This window comes from Bombina bombina, chromosome 4 (genome assembly GCF_027579735.1).
Source record: "Bombina bombina isolate aBomBom1 chromosome 4, aBomBom1.pri, whole genome shotgun sequence".
In the NCBI taxonomy this organism is placed as follows: Eukaryota; Metazoa; Chordata; class Amphibia; order Anura; family Bombinatoridae; genus Bombina; species Bombina bombina.
The window spans coordinates 659,319,923-659,343,344 of NC_069502.1; the positions used below are offsets into that span (position 1 = coordinate 659,319,923).

The following is a 23,422-nucleotide window of genomic DNA, read 5'->3' on the forward strand; positions in this document are numbered from 1 at the left end:
TTCAAGTATTAACCCCTAATCTGCCGACCGGACCTCACCGCTACTATAATAAATGTATTAACCCCTAAAGCTAAATCTAACCCTAACCCTAACACGCCCCTAAATTAAATATAATTTTAATCTAACTAAATAAATTATTTCTTATTAAATAAATGAATCCTATTTAAAGCTAAATACTTACCTGTAAAATAAACCCTAATATAGCTACAATATAACGAATAATTATATTGTAGCTATTTTAGGATTTATATTTATTTTACAGGCAACTTTGTATTTATTTTAACTAGGTACAATAGCTATTAAATAGTTATTAACTATTTAATAGCTACCTAGTTAAAATAATTACCAAATTACCTGTAAAATAAATCCTAACCTAAGTTACAATTAAACCTAACACTACACTATCAATGAATTAATTAAATAAACTACCTACAATTACCTACAATTAAATCAACTAAACTAAATTACAAAAAAAAACAAAACACTAAATTACAAAAAATAAAAAAATTACAAGAATTTTAAACTAATTACACCTACTCTAAGCCCCCTAAAAAAATAACAAAGCCCCCCAAAATAAAAAAATGCCCTACCCTAATCTAAAATAAAAAGTTAACAGCTCTATTACCTTACCAGCCCTAAAAAGGCCTTTTGCGGGGCATGCCCCAAAGAAATCAGCTCTGCCTGAAAAAAAACCATACAATACCCCCCCCCCAACATTACAACCCACCACCCACATACCCCTAATCTAACCCAAACCACCCTTAAAAAACCTAACACTAAGCCCCTGAAGATCTACCTACCTTGTATTCACCCAGCCGGGTATAACCGATCCGTCCAGAAGAGGGTCCGAAGTCTTCATCCAATCCGGCAAGAAGAGGTCCTCCAGAGGGTCCGAAGTCTTCATCCTATCCAGCAAGAAGAGGTCCTCCAGAGGGTCCAAAGTCTTCATCCAGGCAGCATCTTCTATCTTCTTCCATCCGGAGCGGAGCGGGTCCATCTTGAAGCAGCCGACACGGAGCCATCCCTCCTCACCGACGGACTAACGACGAATGAAGGTTCCTTTAAATGACGTCATCCAAGATGGCGTCCCTCGAATTCCGATTGGCTGATAGGATTCTATCAGCCAATCGGAATTAAGGTAGGAAAAATCTGATTGGCTGATTGAATCAGCCAATCAGATTCAAGTTCAATCCGATTGGCTGATTGGATCAGCCAATTATATTGAGCTTGCATTCTATTGGCTGATCGGAATTCGAGGGACGCCATCTTGTATGACGTAATTTAAAGGAACCTTCATTCGTTGTTAGTCCGTCGGTGAGGAAGGATGGCTCTGCGTCGGCTGCTTCAAGATGGACCCGCTCCGGATGGAAGAAGATAGAAGATGCCGCCTGGATGAAGACTTTGGACCCTCTGGAGGACCTCTTCTTGCCGGATAGGATGAAGACTTCGGACCCTCTGGAACGGATCGGTGATACCCGGCTGGGTGAATACAAGGTAGGGAGATCTTCAGGGGCTTAGTGTTAGGTTTTTTAAGGGGGGTTTGGGTGGGTTAGATTAGGGGTATGTGGGTGGTGGGTTGTAATGTTGGGGGGGTATTGTATGTTTTTTTTTTCAGGCAATAGAGCTGATTTCTTTGGGGCATGCCCCGCAAAAGGTCCTTTTAAGGGCTGGCAAGGTAATAGAGCTGTTAACTTTTTATTTTAGGATAAAGTAGGGCATTTTTTTATTTTGGGGGGGCTTTGTTATTTTTTTAGGGGGCTTAGAGTAGGTGTAATTAGTTTAAAATTCTTGTAATCTTTTTATATTTTTTGTAATTTAGTGGTTTTTTTGTAATTTAGTTTAGTTGATTTAATTGTAGGTAATTGTAGGTAGTTTATTTAATTAATTTATTGATAGTGTAGTGTTAGGTTTAATTGTAACTTAGGTTAGGATTTATTTTACAGGTAATTTTGTAATTATTTTAACTAGGTAGCTATTAAATAGTTAATAACTATTTAATAGCTATTGTACCTAGTTAAAATAAATACAAAGTTGCGTGTAAAATAAATATAAATCCTAAAATAGCTACAATATAATTATTCGTTATATTGTAGCTATATTAGGGTTTATTTTACAGGTAAGTATTTAGCTTTAAATAGGATTAATTTATTTAATAAGAAATAATTTATTTCGTTAGATTAAAATTATATTTAATTTAGGGGCGTGTTAGGGTTAGGGTTAGACTTAGCTTTAGGGGTTAATACATTTATTATAGTAGCGGTGAGGTCCGGTCGGCAGATTAGGGGTTAATACTTGAAGTTAGGTGTTGGCGATGTTAGTGAGGGCAGATTAGGGGTTAATAAAATTTATTATAGGGTTTGCGAGGCGGGAGTGAGGCGGTTTAGGGGTTAATACATTTATTATAGTGGCGGTGAGGTCCGGTCGACAGATTAGGGGTTAATAATTGTAGGTAAGGTTGGGGGGGGGGCAGATTAGGGGTTAATAAATATTATGTAGGTGTCGGCGGTGTTAGGGGCAGCAGATTAGGGGTTAAAAAATTTAATTAGAGTGGCGGCGATGTGGGGGGGCCTCGGTTTAGGGGTACATAGGTAGTTTATGGGTGTTAGTGTACTTTAGAGCTCAGTAGTTAAGAGCTTTATAAACCGGCGTTAGGCCATAAAGCTCTTAACTCCTGACTTTTTTCTGCGGCTGGAGTTTTGTCGTTAGAGTTCTAACGCTCACTTCAGCCAAGACTCTAAATACCAGCGTTAGGAAGATCCCATTGAAAAGATAGGATACACAATTGGCGTAAGGGGATCTGCGGTATGGAAAAGTCGCGGCTGGAAAGTGAGCGTTAGACCCGTTCCTGACTGACTCTAAATACCAGCGGGCGGTAAAAAGCAGTGTTAGGACCCCTTAACGCTGGTTTTGACGGCTACCGCAGAACTCTAAATCTAGGCGTAAATGTTTGTATACTGTTATTTAACACCTATACCTTTTGCTTGTTTTGTTGTTGTTGTTTTTTTAATTAACCAGACTAGTTTTCTATAAATGACTATTAATTTAGATGTTCAATTGTATGCATGTTTAAGCTATTTTCATTATCTATATTAACACATGGAATGTTTATGTTTACAAAAAGTTCTCCTTTTCTACTTAAAATGTATAATTCTCTGAAATGCCTCATCTGACTCATAAGCTTTAAATGCTTCCTGAAAAAGAGATCGTTTATAAAACCCAAAAACAAAATATGGATCCTTTATGGCTACATTGATTGCAGCCATAGATTTGGTTGAAAGTTACATTATTTTGCATTTTCAAATGCTTGTAACTCTTGACTGGGTCACGTTATTTGTATTGAATTTGTATTTTAGTGAGGTTTGTTGTCAATACTAACTTTAACAATTTTAAATGCACATACCCAGTAGTTTTGTGAACAATTTAAAAGATGAAACTCTTGTTTTTATGAAAACATTTAAAGGGCTATAAAACCAAAACATTTTCTTTCATTAATCAAATAGAGAATACAATTTTGAACAACTTTCCAATGTACTTCTTTTATCAATATTGCTTTGTTCTTTTGTGATTCTTTGTTGAAGAGATATCTAGATAGGTAGCGTGCACTTGGCTGGAGCACTACATGACAGGAAATAGTGCTGCCCTCTAGTGCTCTTACTAATGTATAACAAAACTACTACGATATAGTTCTACAGACACGTGGACACTACTGAACTTATATTTCTGCTTTTCTACAAAGAATAACAAGAAAATGAAGAAAAATTTATAATAGAAGTAAATTGGAAAGTTGTTCAAAATTGTATGTTCTATATAAATCATGAAAGAAAATGTTTTGGTTTTTATATCCCTTTAAATGTTTTTGCTTTGCTTTAATCCTGTTTACTGACATTGAAATTAAGGCACTTGTGCTGAGCCACAGGAATGATCTAGAATGTATATAATATCCATTTCAGTATAAGTGCATATAGGTTTTTCCAGCCTTTTGGTATTATGGCAATTTTTACAGGAAACTATTTCAATAGTTTTCACATTAAAGGGGTATAAAACCCAAAATGTTTCTTTCATGAATCAGATAGAGCATACAATTTTACATTTTAAACAACTTTCCAATTTACTTCTATTATCAAATTTTCTTCATTTTCTTGTTATCTTTTGTTTAAAAGCAGGAATGCAAGTTCGGGAGTGTGCACGTGTCTGCAGCACTATATGACAGCAGTTTTGCAACGTTATACATTAGCAAAAATACTAGATGGCAGCATTGTTTACAGACATGTGCACACTACCTATCTAGATATCTATTCAACAAAGAACAACAAGATAATGTAGCAAATTTGATGATAGAAGTAAATTGGAAACTTTTTTTAAAATTGCCTGCTCTGTCTGAATCATGAAAGAACCATTTTGGGTGTTATGTCCCTAAGTTTTTAATTATCATCAAAATATATAATGAAATATCCTGAGCTCCCAATTCATGCTCAGCTTTAGTGTAATAACAGATAGGAAATCTGACATGTACTGACAAGATTCTTAGTTCAACTTCTCATGTTCACCTTTTTTAGTCAATAGAAATATAGAAAATGGAAAATAATGGTAAAAAAAGAATAAATCCAATATTAAATCACATTCAAAAACTATGATTTCCTGGATTTCAATTCTCACTTCTGAAACTAATACTTTTTTGACATTGAATATATATTATGTCACATTGAGTTTTCTTTATCTGTACAACTACTACAGTGTGATATGACACATATCCAGTTGTCCTATATTTGTTAATTATATATATATATATATATATATAAATATATATATATATATATATATATATATATATATATATATTCCTTTTTAACTTAAAGAGCAAGGGTTAATTGTACAGTGTTATCCATATCCATTCATCTAAAACTCTGCTCCCCACCCCCACACATATTGAAGTGTGTCCGCTTGCATTTGTGGTCACTGATCAAGCATCTGCTGCCGGACTTTTACACCACACAATCATTTTTTTGTGCTTTCATGCAACCAATTGTGTCTGAGCAAGGCTTGTCAGGGATCCTGAATTATATTGGGACGTTTGACATATGCAGCCCCTGATGTTGTGGGCAGAATATGAAGCAGCTGTCTTATGACTGCAGATTCTTACCTTGTGGTTGCAGACTCATGAGTGAACTAAAAGATAACAGAAAAAAAAGACAGGGGTACTACAAGTTGGAACCCCCTAATGATAAGTATATTAACAGCTGTGTATGCACATTTACCAGTCTTATATAATTGAATCAATAATATGAGGGTGCTGTATACTTAAACATATGCAGCTTAATTCAGTAAGAGCAAGGACACAAAAGGGTATACTTTACAGCACTCTTTATCAACCAAACCACAAGAGGGCTGAATTAAATTCAAAAATAACTTTTTTTTACACATATTTTTAAAAAAATGGGAAGTATTACAATGCTTTTGGGCAATGGGTGCTCCAATTCCAAGAGATAATCGGCTAGATTATGAGTTTTACATTATGAGTGAAAAAGCCTCATAACGCTGCTTTTTCACTACCGCTGCTATTACGAGTCTTGCAGGTACAGCTGTACCGCACACTTTTTGGGCCGTAACGCAATGTAACTACCGCACCTTTCAAAAAGTCAGTTTTCAATGGGACTTCCATATTGCCGGTATTACGAGTTTTGCCTGGGAGGCCAAAAAGTGAGCGGTACAGCCCAAGGCATATTTAAGAAATGTCTTGCGGACCTGATCCAATAGCTGGGATCAGGTCCGCAAGACATCGCTGAATGTGGAGAGCAATATGCTCTCCACATTTAACATTGCACCAGCAGCTCACAAGAGCTGCTGGTGCAACGCCGCCCCCTGCTGACTCGCGGCCAATAGGGGGGTGTCAATCAACCCGATCGTACTTGATCGGGTTGAATTGTGGCGATTCCTGTCTGCCTGCTCAGAGCAGGTGGACAGGGTTATGGAGCAGCGGTTTTTGTGACCACTGCTTCATAACTGCTGTTTCTGGCGAGTCTGAAGACTCGGCAGAAACACGGGCCGTCAAGCTCCTTTCGGAGCTTGATAGATAGGCCCCTATAACTACAAGCTCAGTACCGCCACCTGAAATTAAGTAGTTATGGGTTTTACGTAACAAATCTGTAGCATAAAACTCATAACTAAAGTGTTAAAAAGTACACTAACACCCATAAACTACCTATTAACCCCTAAACCGAGGCCCTCCCGCATCACCGCCACTAAAGTTATTAACCCCTAAACCTAACCCTAAGTCTAACCCTAACACCCCTAACTTTAATATGATTAAAATAAATCTAAATAAAAATTACTATCATTAATTAAATAATTCCTATTTAAAACTAAATACTTACCTGTAAAATAAACCCTAAGCTAGTTACAATATAACTAATCGTTACATTGTAGCTAGCTTAAATTTTATTTTTATTTCACAGGCAAGTTTGTATTTATTTTAACTAGGTAGACTATAACTATTTACTAGCTACCTAGTTAAAATAAATACAAATTTACCTGTAAAATAAAACCTAACCTGTCTTACACTAACACCTAATATTACACTGCAATTAAATACAATTAACTAAAATTAAAAAAAAATAAACACTAAATTACACAAAATAAAAAAGAAATGATCAAATATTTAAACTAATTACACCTAATCTAATAGCCCTATTTTGCAGGGCATTGCTCCAAAGAAATCAGCTCTTTTATCTGTAAACAAAAAAATACAAACAACCCCCCAACAGTAAAACCCACCACCACACAACCAAACCCCCAAAATAAAATCCTATCTAAAAAACCTAAGCTCCCCATTGCCCTGAAAATGGCATTTGGATGGGCATTGCCCTTAAAAGGGCATATAACTCCTTCCCATTGCCCAAACTCTAAGCTAAAAATAAAACCCACCCAATAAACCCTTAAAAAAAATGTAACACTAACCCTCAAAGATCCACTTACAGTTTTTGAAGACCGGACATCCATCCTCATCAAGCCGGGAGAAGTCTTCATCCAAGCAGGCAGAAGTCCTCAACAAAGCCAGGAGAAGTCTTTATCCAAGCGTGCAGAAGTCCTCAACGAAGCCGGGAGAAGTCTTCATCCAAGCGACAAGAAGTGGTCCTCCAGGCGGGCAGTAGTCTTCATCCAGACGACATCTTCTATCTTCATCCTTCTGACGCGGAGCGGCTCCATCTTCAAGACATCCAGCACACAGCATCCTCTTCTGTCGACGGCTACTGAAGAATGAAGGTTCCTTTAAGGGACATCATCCAAGATGGCGTCCCTTGAATTCCGATTTCTTTTTTATTTTGTGTAATTTAGTGTTTATTTTTTATTTATTTTTAGTTAATTGTATTTAATTAATGTAATTGATTAAATTGTAGTGTAATGTTAGGTGTTAGTGTAAGACAGGTTAGGTTTTATTTTACAGGTACATTTGTATTTATTTTAACTAGGTAGTTAGTAAATACTTAATAACTATTTAGTAACTAGTCTACTGAGTTAAAATAAATACAAACTTAGCTGTGAAATAAAAATAAAACCTAAGATAGCTACAATGTAACTATTAGTTATATTGTATAGCTAGCTTAGGGTTTATTTTATAGGTAAGTATTTAGTTTTAAATAGGAATTGTTTAGGTATTGTCATTTTTATTTAGATTTATTTTAATTATGTTAAAGTTAGTGGGTGTTAGGGTTAGGGTTATGTTAGGGTTAGGGTTAGGTTTAGGGGTTAATAAATTTAGTGGCAGTGACATTGGGGGCAGCAGATTAGAGGTTAACAAGTGTAATGTAGGTGTCGGCGATGTCAGGGACAGCAGATTAGGGAAGGGATGTTTAGACTCAGGGTTTATGTTAGGGTGTTAGGTGTAAACATAACTTTTCTTTCCCCATAGGAATCAATGGGGCTGCGTTACGGAGCTTTACGCTCCGTTATTGCAGGTGTTAGGCTTTTTTTTTTTTGCCGGCTCTCCCTATTAATGTCAATGGTGAAATCGTCCATGAGCACGTAAAACCATCTCAAAGCAGCGCTCGTATTTGTGTGCGGTATGGAGCTCAACGCTGCCATATTGCCCGCTAACACCGGGTTTTTGCAAACCTGTAATAGCAGCGTTATTAAAGATGAGCTTACAAATTATTACCGAGCCACTCATAATGCAAAACTCGTAATCTGGCCGATAATTATCTACTTTGAGCTATAAGGTTTATCTGAATGGTATTCAGCTATATTATTGTGTATTTAGTAACAACAAATAGAAGTAATTTGTTTATGTTATCTCTTGGAATTTTAAGGAGCACCCATTGCCCAAAAGTATTTAAATATTTTCCATTTTACTTGGTTCTTTCAGTGCTCTTAATGAATTTTAATCTCTTGAGTGAGCATCTGCAGTTTTATAGCTGGGGCCCTCTGTGTTTGTGATTTGTGCTGATGGAATTAAGTAAAATCAGAGCATGTTTGAGATACCTTCATGAGACTTTGTGCCATATTTCTGATAATCTGCTAAAACATTTCTGGTACATTTTTAAAAATTGAAAGTGAAAATATATTTTTCCAATAAATTCATAATATATATCAACAGTATGGGCTCCATGTACGAAGCAGCGGAAGCTGCGCTGGAGCCCTTACGGGGCAGGATTGCAAATGTGAGCCTGTTTTCCTCAATGTAAGAAGCAGCAGTAATTAGACTGCTGATTCTTACATTCTTCCCAACCTCTGAGGTGACAAAGAGAAATCACAGAGAGCTCTTTTGCTCTTGGTGATTGACATTCCTTTCTCTCAAGTGATTGGTCAGCGAAGTGTGTAATGCTGCATACGGGTCAGCGGATGAACAGATCTGCTGCCCGTATGCATTGAAGGAATGTGGACAGCTTCTTAACCTGAGAAGCTGTCCGCATGACTTTCGATACATTGGGGCCTTAGTGCTTACATGCTAATATATACTAATTAATTAATAAATTAATAAGACAAATACATTATTAAGCACTACAAACATAGCCAACACAATTGTTTTGAATGCCACCTTATGCATGTGTGCATATACTTAATAGAGGTTCTAAGCCTTGAATTTGCCTTAACAAACATTCATTTAGTCAAGCACACTATATAAAATAGTAATACTTTTATATACATTGATAATACTTTAAAAAAAACTTGTTTCAATTGTATTCATAATTAATAAAAAAGAAATGAAAGAAAAGTCAAGGAATTATAAAAATAAAATTGTAACTGAAAGAATTGTATGCAGAAGTCTTACCTTGTACATTGTAAACTCTCTAAGGCAAGGTTATTTAAGCCTATGTAATTATGCTTTTCAACAAAGGATATCAAGAAAACATTTGATAATAGATGTTAATTGAAAAGTCTCTTAAAATGGCATGTTATATCTGAACCATTCAAGTTTAGTTTTTACTTTCATGCCTCATTATGTGCAATTGAGATGATCAACCTGAAAAGCTTTGAATATCTGACTTTGGTAGAGAGATTCTTAACATTTTGGTTGTGTGTGGTCCTCCAGGACTTGAATTATAGACTCTTTAAATGCCACCCTACTAATTTAACTTAAAGCAACATCACACTGAACATTATCATATTTAATTTTGACTTTCATGTCCCTCTAAAATTTGTTTGTAACAGGCATTGAAAAACCCTCTAGGGAGCAGGTCCCCCTAATCATTTTGTCCCAGTCTGATATTCCCAACCTTTATGTTGTCTTATCTAGCTACCTGCCTGCTTGTCAGATAGTGTTTTTATTTCTGTGCCTGTCTGCATTCTTGTCTGTCTGTCTATCTTCTCTTATAATCGTTGTTAAAGCACCGTTACAGGGCAAACTACAAGAATTCTAACATATTAGTATTAGTATTTAGCATCATGAGAAGTTTATCTACTGACATGACAGCTCTACAAGCTGTTCATAAATGTTTATTTTTTTAACAATATTATCCCTTTATAGGAAAAGTGCATTTGTAAATGTGCATAAAGTTATATATAGCGAGCAGTATTAACTCCTAACTGACTAGTACAGATCTATCTATCTATCTATCTATCTATCTATCATCTTTCTATCTATCATCTATCTATCTTCAAAAATGTTTAGCATGTATAAAAAATACCCTACCCTCCTTATTTAAACTGGAGTTCATTGTGTGATCATTGAAAGCTGACTAGAAAGTTAACCATATCTATTTTTCAGTGAATTCTTCAGTGAATTAAAGCACTAACGATCTGTAATTAATATATATTATTTTGTTTGCAGCAGCTGCAGAAGAACGTAAGGAAACTGTAACAGAGAAGAAGAAAGAGGTTTCTGAACCAAAAAAAGCAGGTAAGGGAAAGCATAGTGATAAAAAGGCAAATAAAATGCCAATAGAATAGTGTTGGCTCAATTTTTCGGAGTTTACATTCTTAAATGATGCATTTTAAATGGAAGAGCTTAATCCTTCATGAATTTCTCCTTTCAAATTGTTTGTGGGTGTGTGATAATAAGGGAGTTCATTCCCTTCCGCAGCTTCCCCTTGCTAGGGCAAATGCCTCCCCAATCCTGCACATTATACACATGGCCATGCCCACAACACCTCTGCTGCCCAGCACCCCCCTGCAGCATCTCCACCATCCAAACACTAGTGCGACACTGCTCACAAGTCCCCCTCACCTCCTTGTCCCAGACAGCTCCTGTAAATATTTGGACATATGTCTGATTGTGTGTCACGTGATGCACCGTGTTTTGATCATATTGACAACTTACTATTAATTTTGTGTCCTTTTTTTGTTTTCTGTTGCTTAATACTATAACCAAGAAGATTATGATGCAATTATTGTTTATTTCATTTTAAATATATGTATATGTCAGTTATATAAGTGCTGGTTCATTGATATACATTTTTAAAAACATTTTTTTAGAATAAGTTACCTAATTGGTTACCTAAACCTAAAGGAGTTAAACCACCAAGTCATACCTTCTATGCATTCTTATGTTGCATTTATATGTGGGTTTATAAATGTGTGATACAACTGAAGTTCAGTAGCATTATTACTGGTGAGGAAATAGGGATTTGTGAAGTGGTATAAAGAAACCAGTTTTGTATTATTCCAGAGCTTGTATCATTTGCAATATTTAATTTCCTCCATACAAAAGATGACTTCTGCATAGGTAAAAACGAATTTATAAACACAGAATTGCATATTTTCTTTGGAGTTAAGCAACATATTATTGTAGTGTGAAACTCTGTGCCTCAAAATTCAGTTCTCATAATATCAGAGAAACATTCCCTTTAGGCCTGAAGCAGTCTAGTTCATTATACCTATAAAATGTATTGCTGATACAACACTTATATGCAAATTCTATTTTTTAACACAGCTGGGATGCCCAAGCAAATGATTTTGTTTATGATATGCATCTCATTTTATAATGCACATCTTGTAGTGCATGTGCTAGCATTCAAATGATTTTATTACATGACATAAGCAATCTAACCTGTTTACCTTGACAAGAAAACAGAATTTTAGTCTTTGCATTGACAAATAGAAGAGATGATTGACATTTCCACATATTACTGCTGTACTGTGTGTCAGTTGTATTCAGGGAAATTGCTGCCTGTCTGTATTTGTCGTGACAGTCCGGGTTTAAATCTCTTTTAGATTATTACTTTAATTAGTCTATGGCTTCTTGTTATCTGTGCAAAATTGATTGGCAGAAACCTGTTAGGATGAAGAGCTTTTCAACCTTTCTTAATTGCCTCTTCTTTGATACATGGAAGAACATTAAAGACATGCAAGTACATCATAATTGAAATGACTTTTAGAAGGATTTATACTGACTTATAAGTAGACAGGAAAAGTCAGCAATGTAATGTAAAGCTTTATTTGCCTCTATACTTACATTGATATTAAAAGTGTAATATGTCAAGAAAAGAATGTTATGATATTGCACTTATCATGCTCAGTAAATTATTACAGGGATATTTATCCGAGGTAATTGATTTATTTAACTATATCAACATTTGCTTAATTGAGGAAATTTGTGAAGCAGACACTAAATTCAATGATTGTAATGAAACGTTGTAATGTTGAGAAACTTTCAATATGGTCTATGCATTTTAACTTTTCAGCAAATTTGATAGTGTGGATCTCATACTGTGTATAACATGCCTGTTTTTAAAGGGACATTGTACACTTATTATTTTTTTCTTTTTTTAGTCTATCCACTACATCTGGGTGCAATTTATTAAAATAGCTTAGTTTAATTTTACTAAATTGCTGCAAATTTTAGCCCCCTTACCAAACCCTAAACCTGCCAATGAATACAATCGTAAGTGTAGTACTTACTCAGCCCTGCTTGTCAGTTTGCATTGCACATGCGCAGAGTTCCTGATGTGATTATGTGATTTTTTTGCACGCTTCCATGCATGCTCTCATAGGAACTAGCGCACATAAGGAGTGCTACTATTACAAACAGCACACACAGGGTAATTTGTGTTTGTATATAAATATTACAGCGCCAGTAGACATTTAACAACACAAACTCTTCTAAAATCTCCTAATCAGATTATAAAACGATAATAGCAAAGCAGAAGAACGCCACTATAGGGCTAAAGTGTACAGCAGAATAAACATGTTTAAACAATTTATTTCATGGATATACAATAAAATATAAAAACAATACAATAAAAATAAATAAAAAATAGAAAAATGTCAAAGGAATCCCAATAAACTTTTACACAAATAATACAATCCATATAAGTAAGTCCAAATAGAGAGTAAAAATAAATCCGGAAGAAAAAAAGGGGGTTAAGTGAGAGTCCAACAAATAGTGTGTTCAAAAAGTGATTACCTGAAGTGTCCCAAAAAGATGGTGGATAGATGTTAGTAGTGAATAAATAATCCTCTGAAAACTTGTCACTCTCCAGTGAGGAATAATCTGCGTACAAATAAATGGCTAGATTACGAGTCTTGCGTTAGGCTTAAAAAGCAGCGTTGGCCGGTCCCAACGCTGCTTTTTAACGCCTGCTGGTATTATGAGTCTTGCAGGTACAGGTGTACCGCTCACTTTTTTGACCAGACTCGGAAATACCGCAAATCCACTTACGTCAATTGCGTATCCTATATTTTCAATGGGACTTGCATATCGCCGGTATTACGAGTCTTCCAAAAAGTGAGCGGTACACCCTCTCCTGTCAAGCCTGGTACCGCATTTTAAAGTCAGTAGTTAAGAGTTTTACTCTACAACGCCGTAGCATAAAACTCAACTAAAGTGCTAAAAAGTACACTTACACCCATAAACTACCTATTAACCCATAAACCGAGGCCCTCCCACATTGCAAACACTAAAATACATTTTTTAACCCCTAATCTGCCGGCCCTAACATCGCCGCCACCTACCTTAATTTATTAACCCCTAATCTGCCGCCCCCAATGTCGCCGCCACTATAATAAAGTTATTAACCCCTAAACCTAAGTCTGACCCTAACCCCATCTAATTTAAATATAATTTAAATAAATCTAAATAAAATTACTACAATTAACTAAATAATTCCTATTTAAAACTAAATACTTACCTATAAAATAAGCCCTAAGCTAGCTACAATATAACTAATAGTTACATTGTAGCTAGCTTAGTGTTTATTTTTATTTCACATGCAACTTTGTATTTATTTTAACTAGGTACAATAGTTACTAAATAGTTATTAACTATTTAATAACTACCTAGTTAAAATAAAGACAAATTTACCTGTAAAATAAAACCTAACCTAAGTTACAATTACACCTAACACTACACTACAATTAAATTAATTACCTAAATTAAATACAATGAATTACAATTAAATAAAATTATCTAAAGTACAAACCCCCCCCCACTAAATTACAGAAAATAATAAACAAATTACAAGATTTTTAAACTAATTACACCTAATCTAATCCCCCTAACAAAATAAAAAAGCCCCCCCAAAATAAAAAAGCCCTACCCTACACTAAATTACAAATAGCCCTTAAAAGGGCCTTTTGCGGGGCATTGCCCCAAAGTAATCAGCTCTTTTACCTGAAAAAAAATTACAATTCCCCCCCAACATTAAAACCCACCACCCACACAACCAACCCTACTCTAAAACCCACCCAATCCCCCCTTAAAAAAAACCTAACACTAACCCCCTGAAGATCACCTTACCAGGAGACGTCTTCACCCAACCGGGCCGAAGTCCTCAACGAATCCGGGAGAAGTCTTCATCCAAGTCGGGCAAAGTGGTCCTCCAGACGGGCAGAAGTCTTCATCCAGACGGCATCTTCTATCTTCATCCATTCCGACGGCTAAACACAGAATGAAGGTTCCTTTAAATGGCATCATCCAAGATGGCATCCCTTCAATTCCAATTGGCTGATAGAATTCTATCAACTAATCGCAATTAAGGTAGAAAAAATCCTATTGGCTGATGCAATCAGCTAATAGGATTGAAGTTCAATCCTATTGGCTGATCCAATCAGCCAATAGGATTAAGCTGGCATTCTATTGGCTGTTCCAATCAGCCAATAGAATGCCAGTTTAATCCTATTGGCTGATTGCATCAGCCAATAGGATTTTTTCTACCTTAATTCTGATTGGCTGATAGAATTCTATCAGCCAATTGGAATTAAAGGGATGCCATCTTGGATGACGTCATTTAAAGGAGCCTTCATTCTGTGTTTAGCCGTCGGAAGAAGAGGATGCTCCACGTCGGATGTCTTGAAGATGGACCTGCTCCGCGCCGGATGGATGAAGATAGAAGATGCCGTCTGGATGAAGACTTCTGCCCGTCTGGAGGACCACTTCGCCCGGCTTGGATGACGACTTCTCCTGGATTTGTTGAGGACTTCAGCCCGGTTGGGTGAAGACTTCTCCCAGTAAGGTGATCTTCAGGGGGTTAGTGTTAGGTTTTTTTAAGGGGGGATTGGGTGGGTTTTAGAGTAGGGTTGGTTGTGTGGGTGGTGGGTTTTAATGTTGGGGGGGGATTGTAATTTTTTTTCAGGTAAAAGAGCTGATTACTTTAGGGCAATGCCCCGAAAAGGCCCTTTTAAGGGCTTTTTGTCATTTAGTGTAGGGTATGGCTTTTTTTTTTGAGGGGGGATTTTTTATTTTGTTAGGGGGATTAGATTAGGTGTAATTAGTTTAAAAATCTTGTAATTTGTTTATTATTTTCTGTAATTTAGTGGGTTTTTTGTACTTTAGATAATTTTATTTAATTGTAAATAATTGTATTTAATTTAGGTAATTAATTTAATTGTAGTGTAGTGTAATTGTAACTTAGGTTAGGTTTTATTTTACAGGTAAATTTGTCTTTATTTTAACTAGGTAGTTATTAAATAGTTAATAACTATTTAATAACTATTGTACCTAGTTAAAATAAATACAAAGTTGCCTGTAAAATAAAAATAAACCCTAAGCTAGCTACAATGTAACTATTAGTTATATTGTACCTAGCTTAAGGTTTATTTTATAGGTAAGTATTTAGTTTTAAATAGGAATAATTTATTAAATTATAGGAATATTTATTTAGATGTATTTAAATTTTATTTAAGTTAGGGGGTGTTAGGGTTAGGGTTAGACTTAGGTTTAGGGGTTAATAACTTTAATATAGTGATGGCGACGTTGGGGCGGCAGATTAGGGGTTAATAACTATAATGTAGGTGGCGGCGATGTTGGGGGCAGCAGATTAGGGGTTAATAAGTATAATATAGGTGTCGGCGATGTTGGGGGCAGTAGATTAGGGGTTCATAAGTATAATGTAGGTGGCGGCGGTGTCCGGAGCGGAAGATTAGAGGTTAATAATATAATGCAGGTGTCAGCGATGTCAGGGACGGCAGATTAGGGGTTAATAAGTGTACGATTAGGGGTGTTTAGACTCATAGGAATCAATGGGGCTGCGTTAAGAGCTTTACGCTGCTTTTTTGCAGGTGTTAGGTTTTTTTTCAGCTCTCTCTCCCCCATTGATTCGTATGGGGAAATCGTGCACGAGCACGTTTAGCCAGCTCACCGTTAACGTAAGCAGCGCTGGTATTGAGGTGAGATGTGGAGCTAAATTTTGCTCTACACTTACTTTTTTGCGGTTAACGCCGGGTTTGTAAAAACCTGTAATACCAGCACTGTCTGCAAACTCGTAATCTAGGCGAAAGAAAATAAAGCACATAGTGTAGGGTGCTAAAAATAGAGTGTGAAACAGCGCAGAAATATGCTTACCAAATTAAAAAAACGGCACTTGAATATCTGGATAGCCAACACGTTTCGGCGCAATTATTTAATTGTGTTTGTGTTACTTTACATTGTCAGCTTGATTAATATTTTTGTATAGCTATACTGAGTACACAATATTACTATGTTTCCAGCGCATGCTCTCATAGGAACTAGCGCACACACAGTAGTGTGAACATGTGCAGAAACACAGATCAAGGTGACCAGTTCAGCCTTTTTAGTGTTGCAGGTTTACAGTATTAAGCAGTCTGAACGGATCAGCTTGATCTGTGTCTCTGCACGTGTTGACACTCCTGTGCTTGTGCTAGTTCCTATGAGAGCACGCTCCGGAAACATAGTAATATTGTGTACTCAGTATAGCTGTGCAAAAATATTAATTAAGCTGACAATGCAAATTGGCACAAATTGTAATTACCGCGTGTGTGCTGTTTGTACTAGTAGGTGTCATGTGTTACACTGAGGGTGTGATCTATATAGATGTTAGCTCTGCCTTCTCTTACGGTGTTTCTGCATCACCTCTCTGAAATGCTGCAGTGGAATTTTTTAACTTATTATATGTGTTTTTCATTGGTACTGCAATCTTTTATTTACATTGTGCTTTATTCTTTGGCTCAACTATGCCCTTCATAAGTGCACAATTTCCCTTTAAGGGAACCTGTTTCCTTCCCCGAGTTTAGTTTTTGGTGCCATCATTACCTGATTATGTAATTATATGTTTAAATGGGGCGTTATAGGGAAAAATCGAATTGCAACTGTAGCATTAGTGACAGTGTTACCTGGCACTGTCTTGCTGTTGCTGCCACTTCTATTTCCTTGTGCTCTTTGTGCTGTCTTTAGTGCAATCTATATCACTCATTGCACTATTGATACCTTTGTGGGGGGGGGGGGGGGGGAATTTCCTTGACCGAGATTGCACTTTTATTACTGCTTCTAGCCTCTGTCTGGGTCTGTTTTTTGGCACCTCTTTTCCTGGGCCTCCTATTTAAAGGGCACTGTCTAGGTGTTACAATGCCCTTGTCTAGAGTTATCTTTGGGTGTGCTTTTGATGTGTTTTGCCTCTTAGTTATTGACCCTCCCCTGAAGTTTGTCTTTTCTCCTTTGCCTACTTATTTTGTCCCTGTTTTCAACGACCCTCTCTGTTCCTGATTATTCTTTGTTTTTGCACTGTGTACTTTGCTGTCCTTACTAGTTTGACCCGGCTTTCCTGATTTTTTTCCATTTTGTCCACAATTCTAAACATAATTCTATTGCTTGAGAAGCCCTCCACCCAACTCTAATAACCAGGAGTTAGGGATGGTGATTCTCACTGTTGGTTTCATAACACTTAAAGTACCGCTCAGTAGCAACAAAGAAACTGATGGTCCTGAGTAGACCTGGCCGCTGAGCCAATTAGCAGTGACATTAGCACAACCCAGCTGTGCAGCTGCCTTTGCTGATTGACTCAGCTTCTGAAAACTTACAAACAAAAAAGTAAAGATACAGTAAGCCAACAACTCAAATGCACATGATAGGATAATAAGGTACCAAACCCTGACATCCAGGAGACTAAATCAGTGGAACTGAAGACTGTATTGAAAATCAGATAATGAATACAAACCTCAAATAACAAATGTCCTTGTACTCCAATAAGGCATCATTAACAATAGTGGGTTCACATAAAATATTATTGACTAGGCAAATTAGAAATAATATTAACCAGTCATTAATGCTATTAGCAAAAAATTAACAAGATAATAGCAGTAATAGAATAATAAGACATTGGGACATTAATAACTATACAGATAATTAAAGGGAGAACCATTACAAATACCATACTATGACTTGAGGTTCCTTAAGGAAAAAGAGTAACAAAAACATACCAAATAAAATGAGAGATAAGGCCAACCCTAGTTATGAGGTAAGAAAATAGAGGAGGAGTATGAACCTGATAAATGGAATAAAATATAAATTAAGTTTTGAGGTTGTGAATCAGTATAGAAAGAATAAGCCGCCAAATACCCCCCTACAATCCAATTCTGAAAGTGGGCCGAGTAGAAACAAATCTTTCAATTATTGTGGCATGAGCTACTTTACCAAAATAATTCTCATTGTGCAAAAAAATGGTGTCTACCATATTAACAATACACTATGGGTTATATTACAAGTGGCGCGCTAATGTTAGCATGGAACATGGTAAGCAATATTGCAATCGCACTAACTAAAGCAAAACAAAATTTGCTCTCACCAAATTAGCAAGCCTGAAGACCTAGCATAAAGTGTAAAAAAAGATGTTCACCAAACACAACATAAATACATTTAACTAACTATCATATGTACACTTTCTGCTAAAAAATATTTCATATAAATATTAATATAAATGTTTTATAAGGTTTAAAAGGGATTATATATATATATATATATATATATATATAAATACACAGTATGGGCTAGATTACAAATGGAGTGCTAAATATCGCTTGCATGCAAGCGACATTAGCGCTCCACTTTGTAATACTAGCGCAAGATAATGTGTGTTGGTATTACAAGTAAATCGCAATGCAAAAGCGAGCTTGTGTTCGCATTGCTAGAAAGCATTGCGCTCACAAGAGCGCACTTCCATAGTCTCTGACGGCATCAGAACCTCACACAGGGGGTAAGTAGCACCGTGATGGGCAGAATTTTTAAATATATATGTATAGGAATATCTAAAGAGAAAATAACTTATTGTGTAGTTCATTTACAAATCTAGACAAGTCAGAAGACTTGCTTTTCCCACAGAAAACCTCTGAATACATTGTTTCCAATGCAGCAAAGGATTCTGGGTAAGATATGCAAATGAGGTTCACAATGACTCACTTTTTTACTGCAGTCTGCTTTTAAGCAGTCTTCCCTTTATGCCTGGGTATCAGTGTATACACAGCTTATAAGCTTAGCTAGGGTTAGTACAGTGATTCAGAACCATCCCAGGTCAGCTGTTTCGTTTTTATTGCCACTAATCAGCTGGGAGTAGGTTGAATCACTGCTGGGTAAAGTTGATTTTTGGGCAAAATACAACAGCATTTAAAATTATGGGGAGGCGAAAGTGAGTTTAAAATCCTCCACTAAACACAAAAAGTCGAGAAAATAACTCATTGTGTAGTTCATTTACAGGTGAAACTCGAAAAATTAGAATATCGTGCAAAAGTTAATTTATTTCACTAATGCAACTTAAAAGGTGAAACTAATATATGAGATAAACTCATTACATGCAAAGCAAGATAGTTCAAGCTGTGATTTGTCATAATTGTAATGATTATGGCTTACAGCTCATGAAAACCCCAAATCCACAATGCTGTCGGCATTTATCGATGTGCAGCAGACATGATCCACAATAGCAGATCATGTCCGCTCGCACAATGATAATTTTGCCCCTATAAGTGGAGCAGTATTTATCGCCCTAAATCTGCTAGAAGTAAGCTTTTTGCGCACATCTGGTAGTGCGTATAGTCCCACAACTTGCACCTTTGAAGTTCAGTCTTTAGTTATTTATTAGGCCAACCATAAAATATATGAGCTTGCATCCCATCAAATAATTTTTTTTATGAAGCTACCTTAAAATGAACTGTGTAGAAATACTTTTCCACATTGCTGAATTTTTTTTTTTGTTAGAATAACATGCCTTTTTCAATGTAACTGATGGGAGATATGATTCAGACTGCTTTCATTTGGAAATTACATTTCCAATGTCAAAGAGCCTTCAAATATGTAATGCAAGGAAACATTTTTGCTCATACAACATAAATATAAATCTGAGGATGGGATATATATATATATATATATATATATATATATATATATATATAGAATATAGACAAGAGACAAATGTGTGTAGCCACAATTCAACTGGCCAGCTCCAAGTTATGTAGGATATGCACATTTTCTTTTTCAAAAAAGGATGCAAAGAAAACATAGTACATTTGAAAATACAAGTACATTTTAAAGTTTCTTAAAATGACATGCTCTATCTCAATCATGCAAGTTTAATTTTTAATTTCCTCCCCTATTAAGGATGCTCAGGCAAAGCGTGACTATATGGAAAATGTAATTTTTATACGGCTCTGTAAAAACAAAATAAAAAAAGGATAACTATTTGGTTCTTTCTAAAGTAACATATGTAGTAAAGACAAAAAATATAGTCTGTCTCCATTAGTGGTATCTCTACATAACTGATTTTCATCTTGTGCTCACCTTACAAGCAGGGATAGGCACAGACAAAGGCTGTGGCGGACATTTTCCAAAGTACAGACCTTAGTGAAGGACACCAAGGTACATTTGAAATTAAAAACATTATTTTATAGTGCTAGGTGTTATTATACTGATGCAGATACCACTGATTCTATAACCAGCCCTCCTCTGGCTATACCCATGTGCCAGTGTCACTACTGTGTCATTATATAGCACTGGGTGTTATTATACTGATGCAGATACCACTGATCCTATAACTAGCCCTCCTCTGGCTATACCCATGTGCCAGTGTCACTACTGTGTCATTATATAGTGCTGGGTGTTATTATACTGATGTAGATACCACTGATTCTATAACCAGCCCTCCTCTGGCTATACCCATGAGCCAGTGTCACTACTGTGTCATTATATAGCACTGGGTGTTATTATACTGATGCAGATACCACTGATCCTATAACTAGCCCTCCTCTGGCTATACCCATGTGCCAGTGTCACTACTGTGTCATTATATAGTGCTGGGTGTTATTATACTGATGCAGATACCACTGATCCTATAACTAGCCCTCCTCTGGCTATACCCATGTGCCAGTGTCACTACTGTGTCATTATATAGTGCTGGGTGTTATTATACTGATACAGATACCACTGATCCTATAACCAGCCCTCCTCTGGCTATACCCATGTGCAAGTGTCACTACTGTGTCATTATATAGTGCTGGGTGTTATTATACTGATGCAGATACCACTGATCCTATAACCAGCCCTCCTCTGGCTATACCCATGAGCCAGTGTCACTACTGTGTCATTATATAGTGCTGGGTGTTATTATACTGATGCAGATACCACTGATCCTATAAACAGCCCTCCTCTGGCTATACCCATGTGCCAGTGTCACTACTGTGTCTTTGTATAGTGTTGGGTGTTATTATACTGATGCAGATACCACTAACCCTATAACCAGCCCTCCTCTGGCTATACACATGTGCAAGTGTCACTACTGTGTCATTATATAGTGCTGGGTGTTATTATACTGATGCAGATACCACTAACCCTATAACCAGCCTTCCTCTGGCTATACCCATGTGCCAGTGTCACTAGTACTGTGTCATTATATAGTGCTGGGTGTTATTATACTGATGCAGATACCACTGACCCTATAACCAGCCCTTGTTTGGCTATACGCATGGGCCAGTGTCACTACTGTGTCATTATATAGTGCTGGGTGTTATTAAACTGATGCAGATACCACTGACCCTATAACCAGTCCTTGTCTGGCTATACACATGTGCAAGTGTCACTACTGTGTCTTTGTATAGTGCTTGGTGTTATTATACAGATGCAGATACCACTGACCCTATAACCAGCCCTTGTCTGGCTATACACATGTGCCAGTGTCACTACTGTGTCTTTGTATAGTGCTGGGTGTTATTATACAGATGCAGATACCACTGACCCTATAACCAGCCCTTGTCTGGCTATACACATGTGCCAGTGTCACTACTGTGTCTTTGTATAGAGCTGGGTGTTATTATACTGATGCAGATACCACTGACCCTATAACCAGTCCTTGTCTGGCTATACACATGTGCAAGTGTCACTACTGTGTCTTTGTATAGTGCTAGGTGTTATTATACAGATGCAGATACCACTGACCCTATAACCAGCCCTTGTTTGGCTATACACATGTGCCAGTGTCACTAGTACTGTGTCATTATATAGTGCTGGGTGTTATTATACTGATGCAGATACCACTGACCCTATAACCAGTCCTTGTCTGGCTATACACATGTGCAAGTGTCACTACTGTGTCTTTGTATAGTGCTAGGTGTTATTATACAGATGCAGATACCACTGACCCTATAACCAGTCCTTGTCTGGCTATACACATGTGCAAGTGTCACTACTGTGTCTTTGTATAGTTCTAGGTGTTATTATACAGATGCAGATACCATTGACCCTATAACCAGCCCTTGTCTGGCTATACACATGTGCCAGTGTCACTACTGTGTCTTTGTATAGAGCTGGGTGTTATTATACAGGTGCAGATACCACTGACCCTATAACCAGTCCTTGTCTGGCTATACACATGTGCAAGTGTCACTACTGTGTCTTTGTATAGTGCTAGGTGTTATTATACTGATGCAGATACCACTGACCCTATAACCAGCCCTTGTCTGGCTATACACATGTGCCAGTGTCACTACTGTGTCTTTGTATAGAGCTGGGTGTTATTATACAGGTGCAGATACACATCCAGTATTTCACTCAGGCTTTATTTATTCCATGGGGCTCATTTATCAAAGGGCTTGCGGACCTGATCCGACACTGCGGATCAGGTCCGCAAGACCTCGCTAAATGCGGAGAGCAATACGCTCTCCGCATTTAACATTGCACCAGCAGCTCACAAGAGCTGCTGGTGCAACGCCGCCCCCTGCTGACTCGCGGCCAATCGGCCGCCAGCAGGGAGCTGTCAATCAACCCGATCGTATTCGATCGGGTTGATTTCCGGCGATTCCTGTCCGCCTGCTCAGAGCAGGCGGACAGGGTTATGAAGCAGCGGTCTTTAGACGGCTGCTTCATAAGTTGTGTTTCTGGCGAGTCTGAAGACTCGCCAGAAACACGGCCCTTCAAGCTCCATACGGAGCTTGATAAATGGGCCTGCATAACTTATCACCCAATATCGCTAGCAGTCTCTTGACATGCCACTAAGTTTATTCACACTAAAAAAATTTTATTCCTATTATTTAATCAGAAAAAAAAAAAAGATATACTAAGGTTGTGACAGACACTGCAAGGGCTAGTCATGGACACCAGTGTCCGTGTACGTACGGACACCTTGCCTATCCCTGCTTACAAGAGCAGTGCAGTGCTGCTTTTAGCTAAGCAGTTTCCACTGAAGTCACTAATGGCTTTCACCTTGTTGTATGAGGTCATTAATGACTTAACATTTATGACAGTATCTACAAAGTGTAAAGTTCTTTTTTATGGCTTGTA

The 23,422-nt window shown here is 37.0% G+C and overlaps 1 protein-coding gene across 50 annotated transcripts in view; it reads left to right on the plus strand.

The window, feature by feature from the left end:
- TRDN (triadin) overlaps positions 1 to 23,422 on the plus strand; it is a 950,114-nt gene that overhangs the window by 378,611 nt on the left and 548,081 nt on the right. For all 50 annotated transcript variants that reach the window (XM_053710723.1, XM_053710722.1, XM_053710726.1 and 47 more), the window contains exon 16: positions 10,265 to 10,333. In XM_053710723.1, the coding sequence (XP_053566698.1) occupies positions 10,265 to 10,333 (69 nt within the window). The remainder of the gene's footprint in view (positions 1 to 10,264; positions 10,334 to 23,422) is intronic.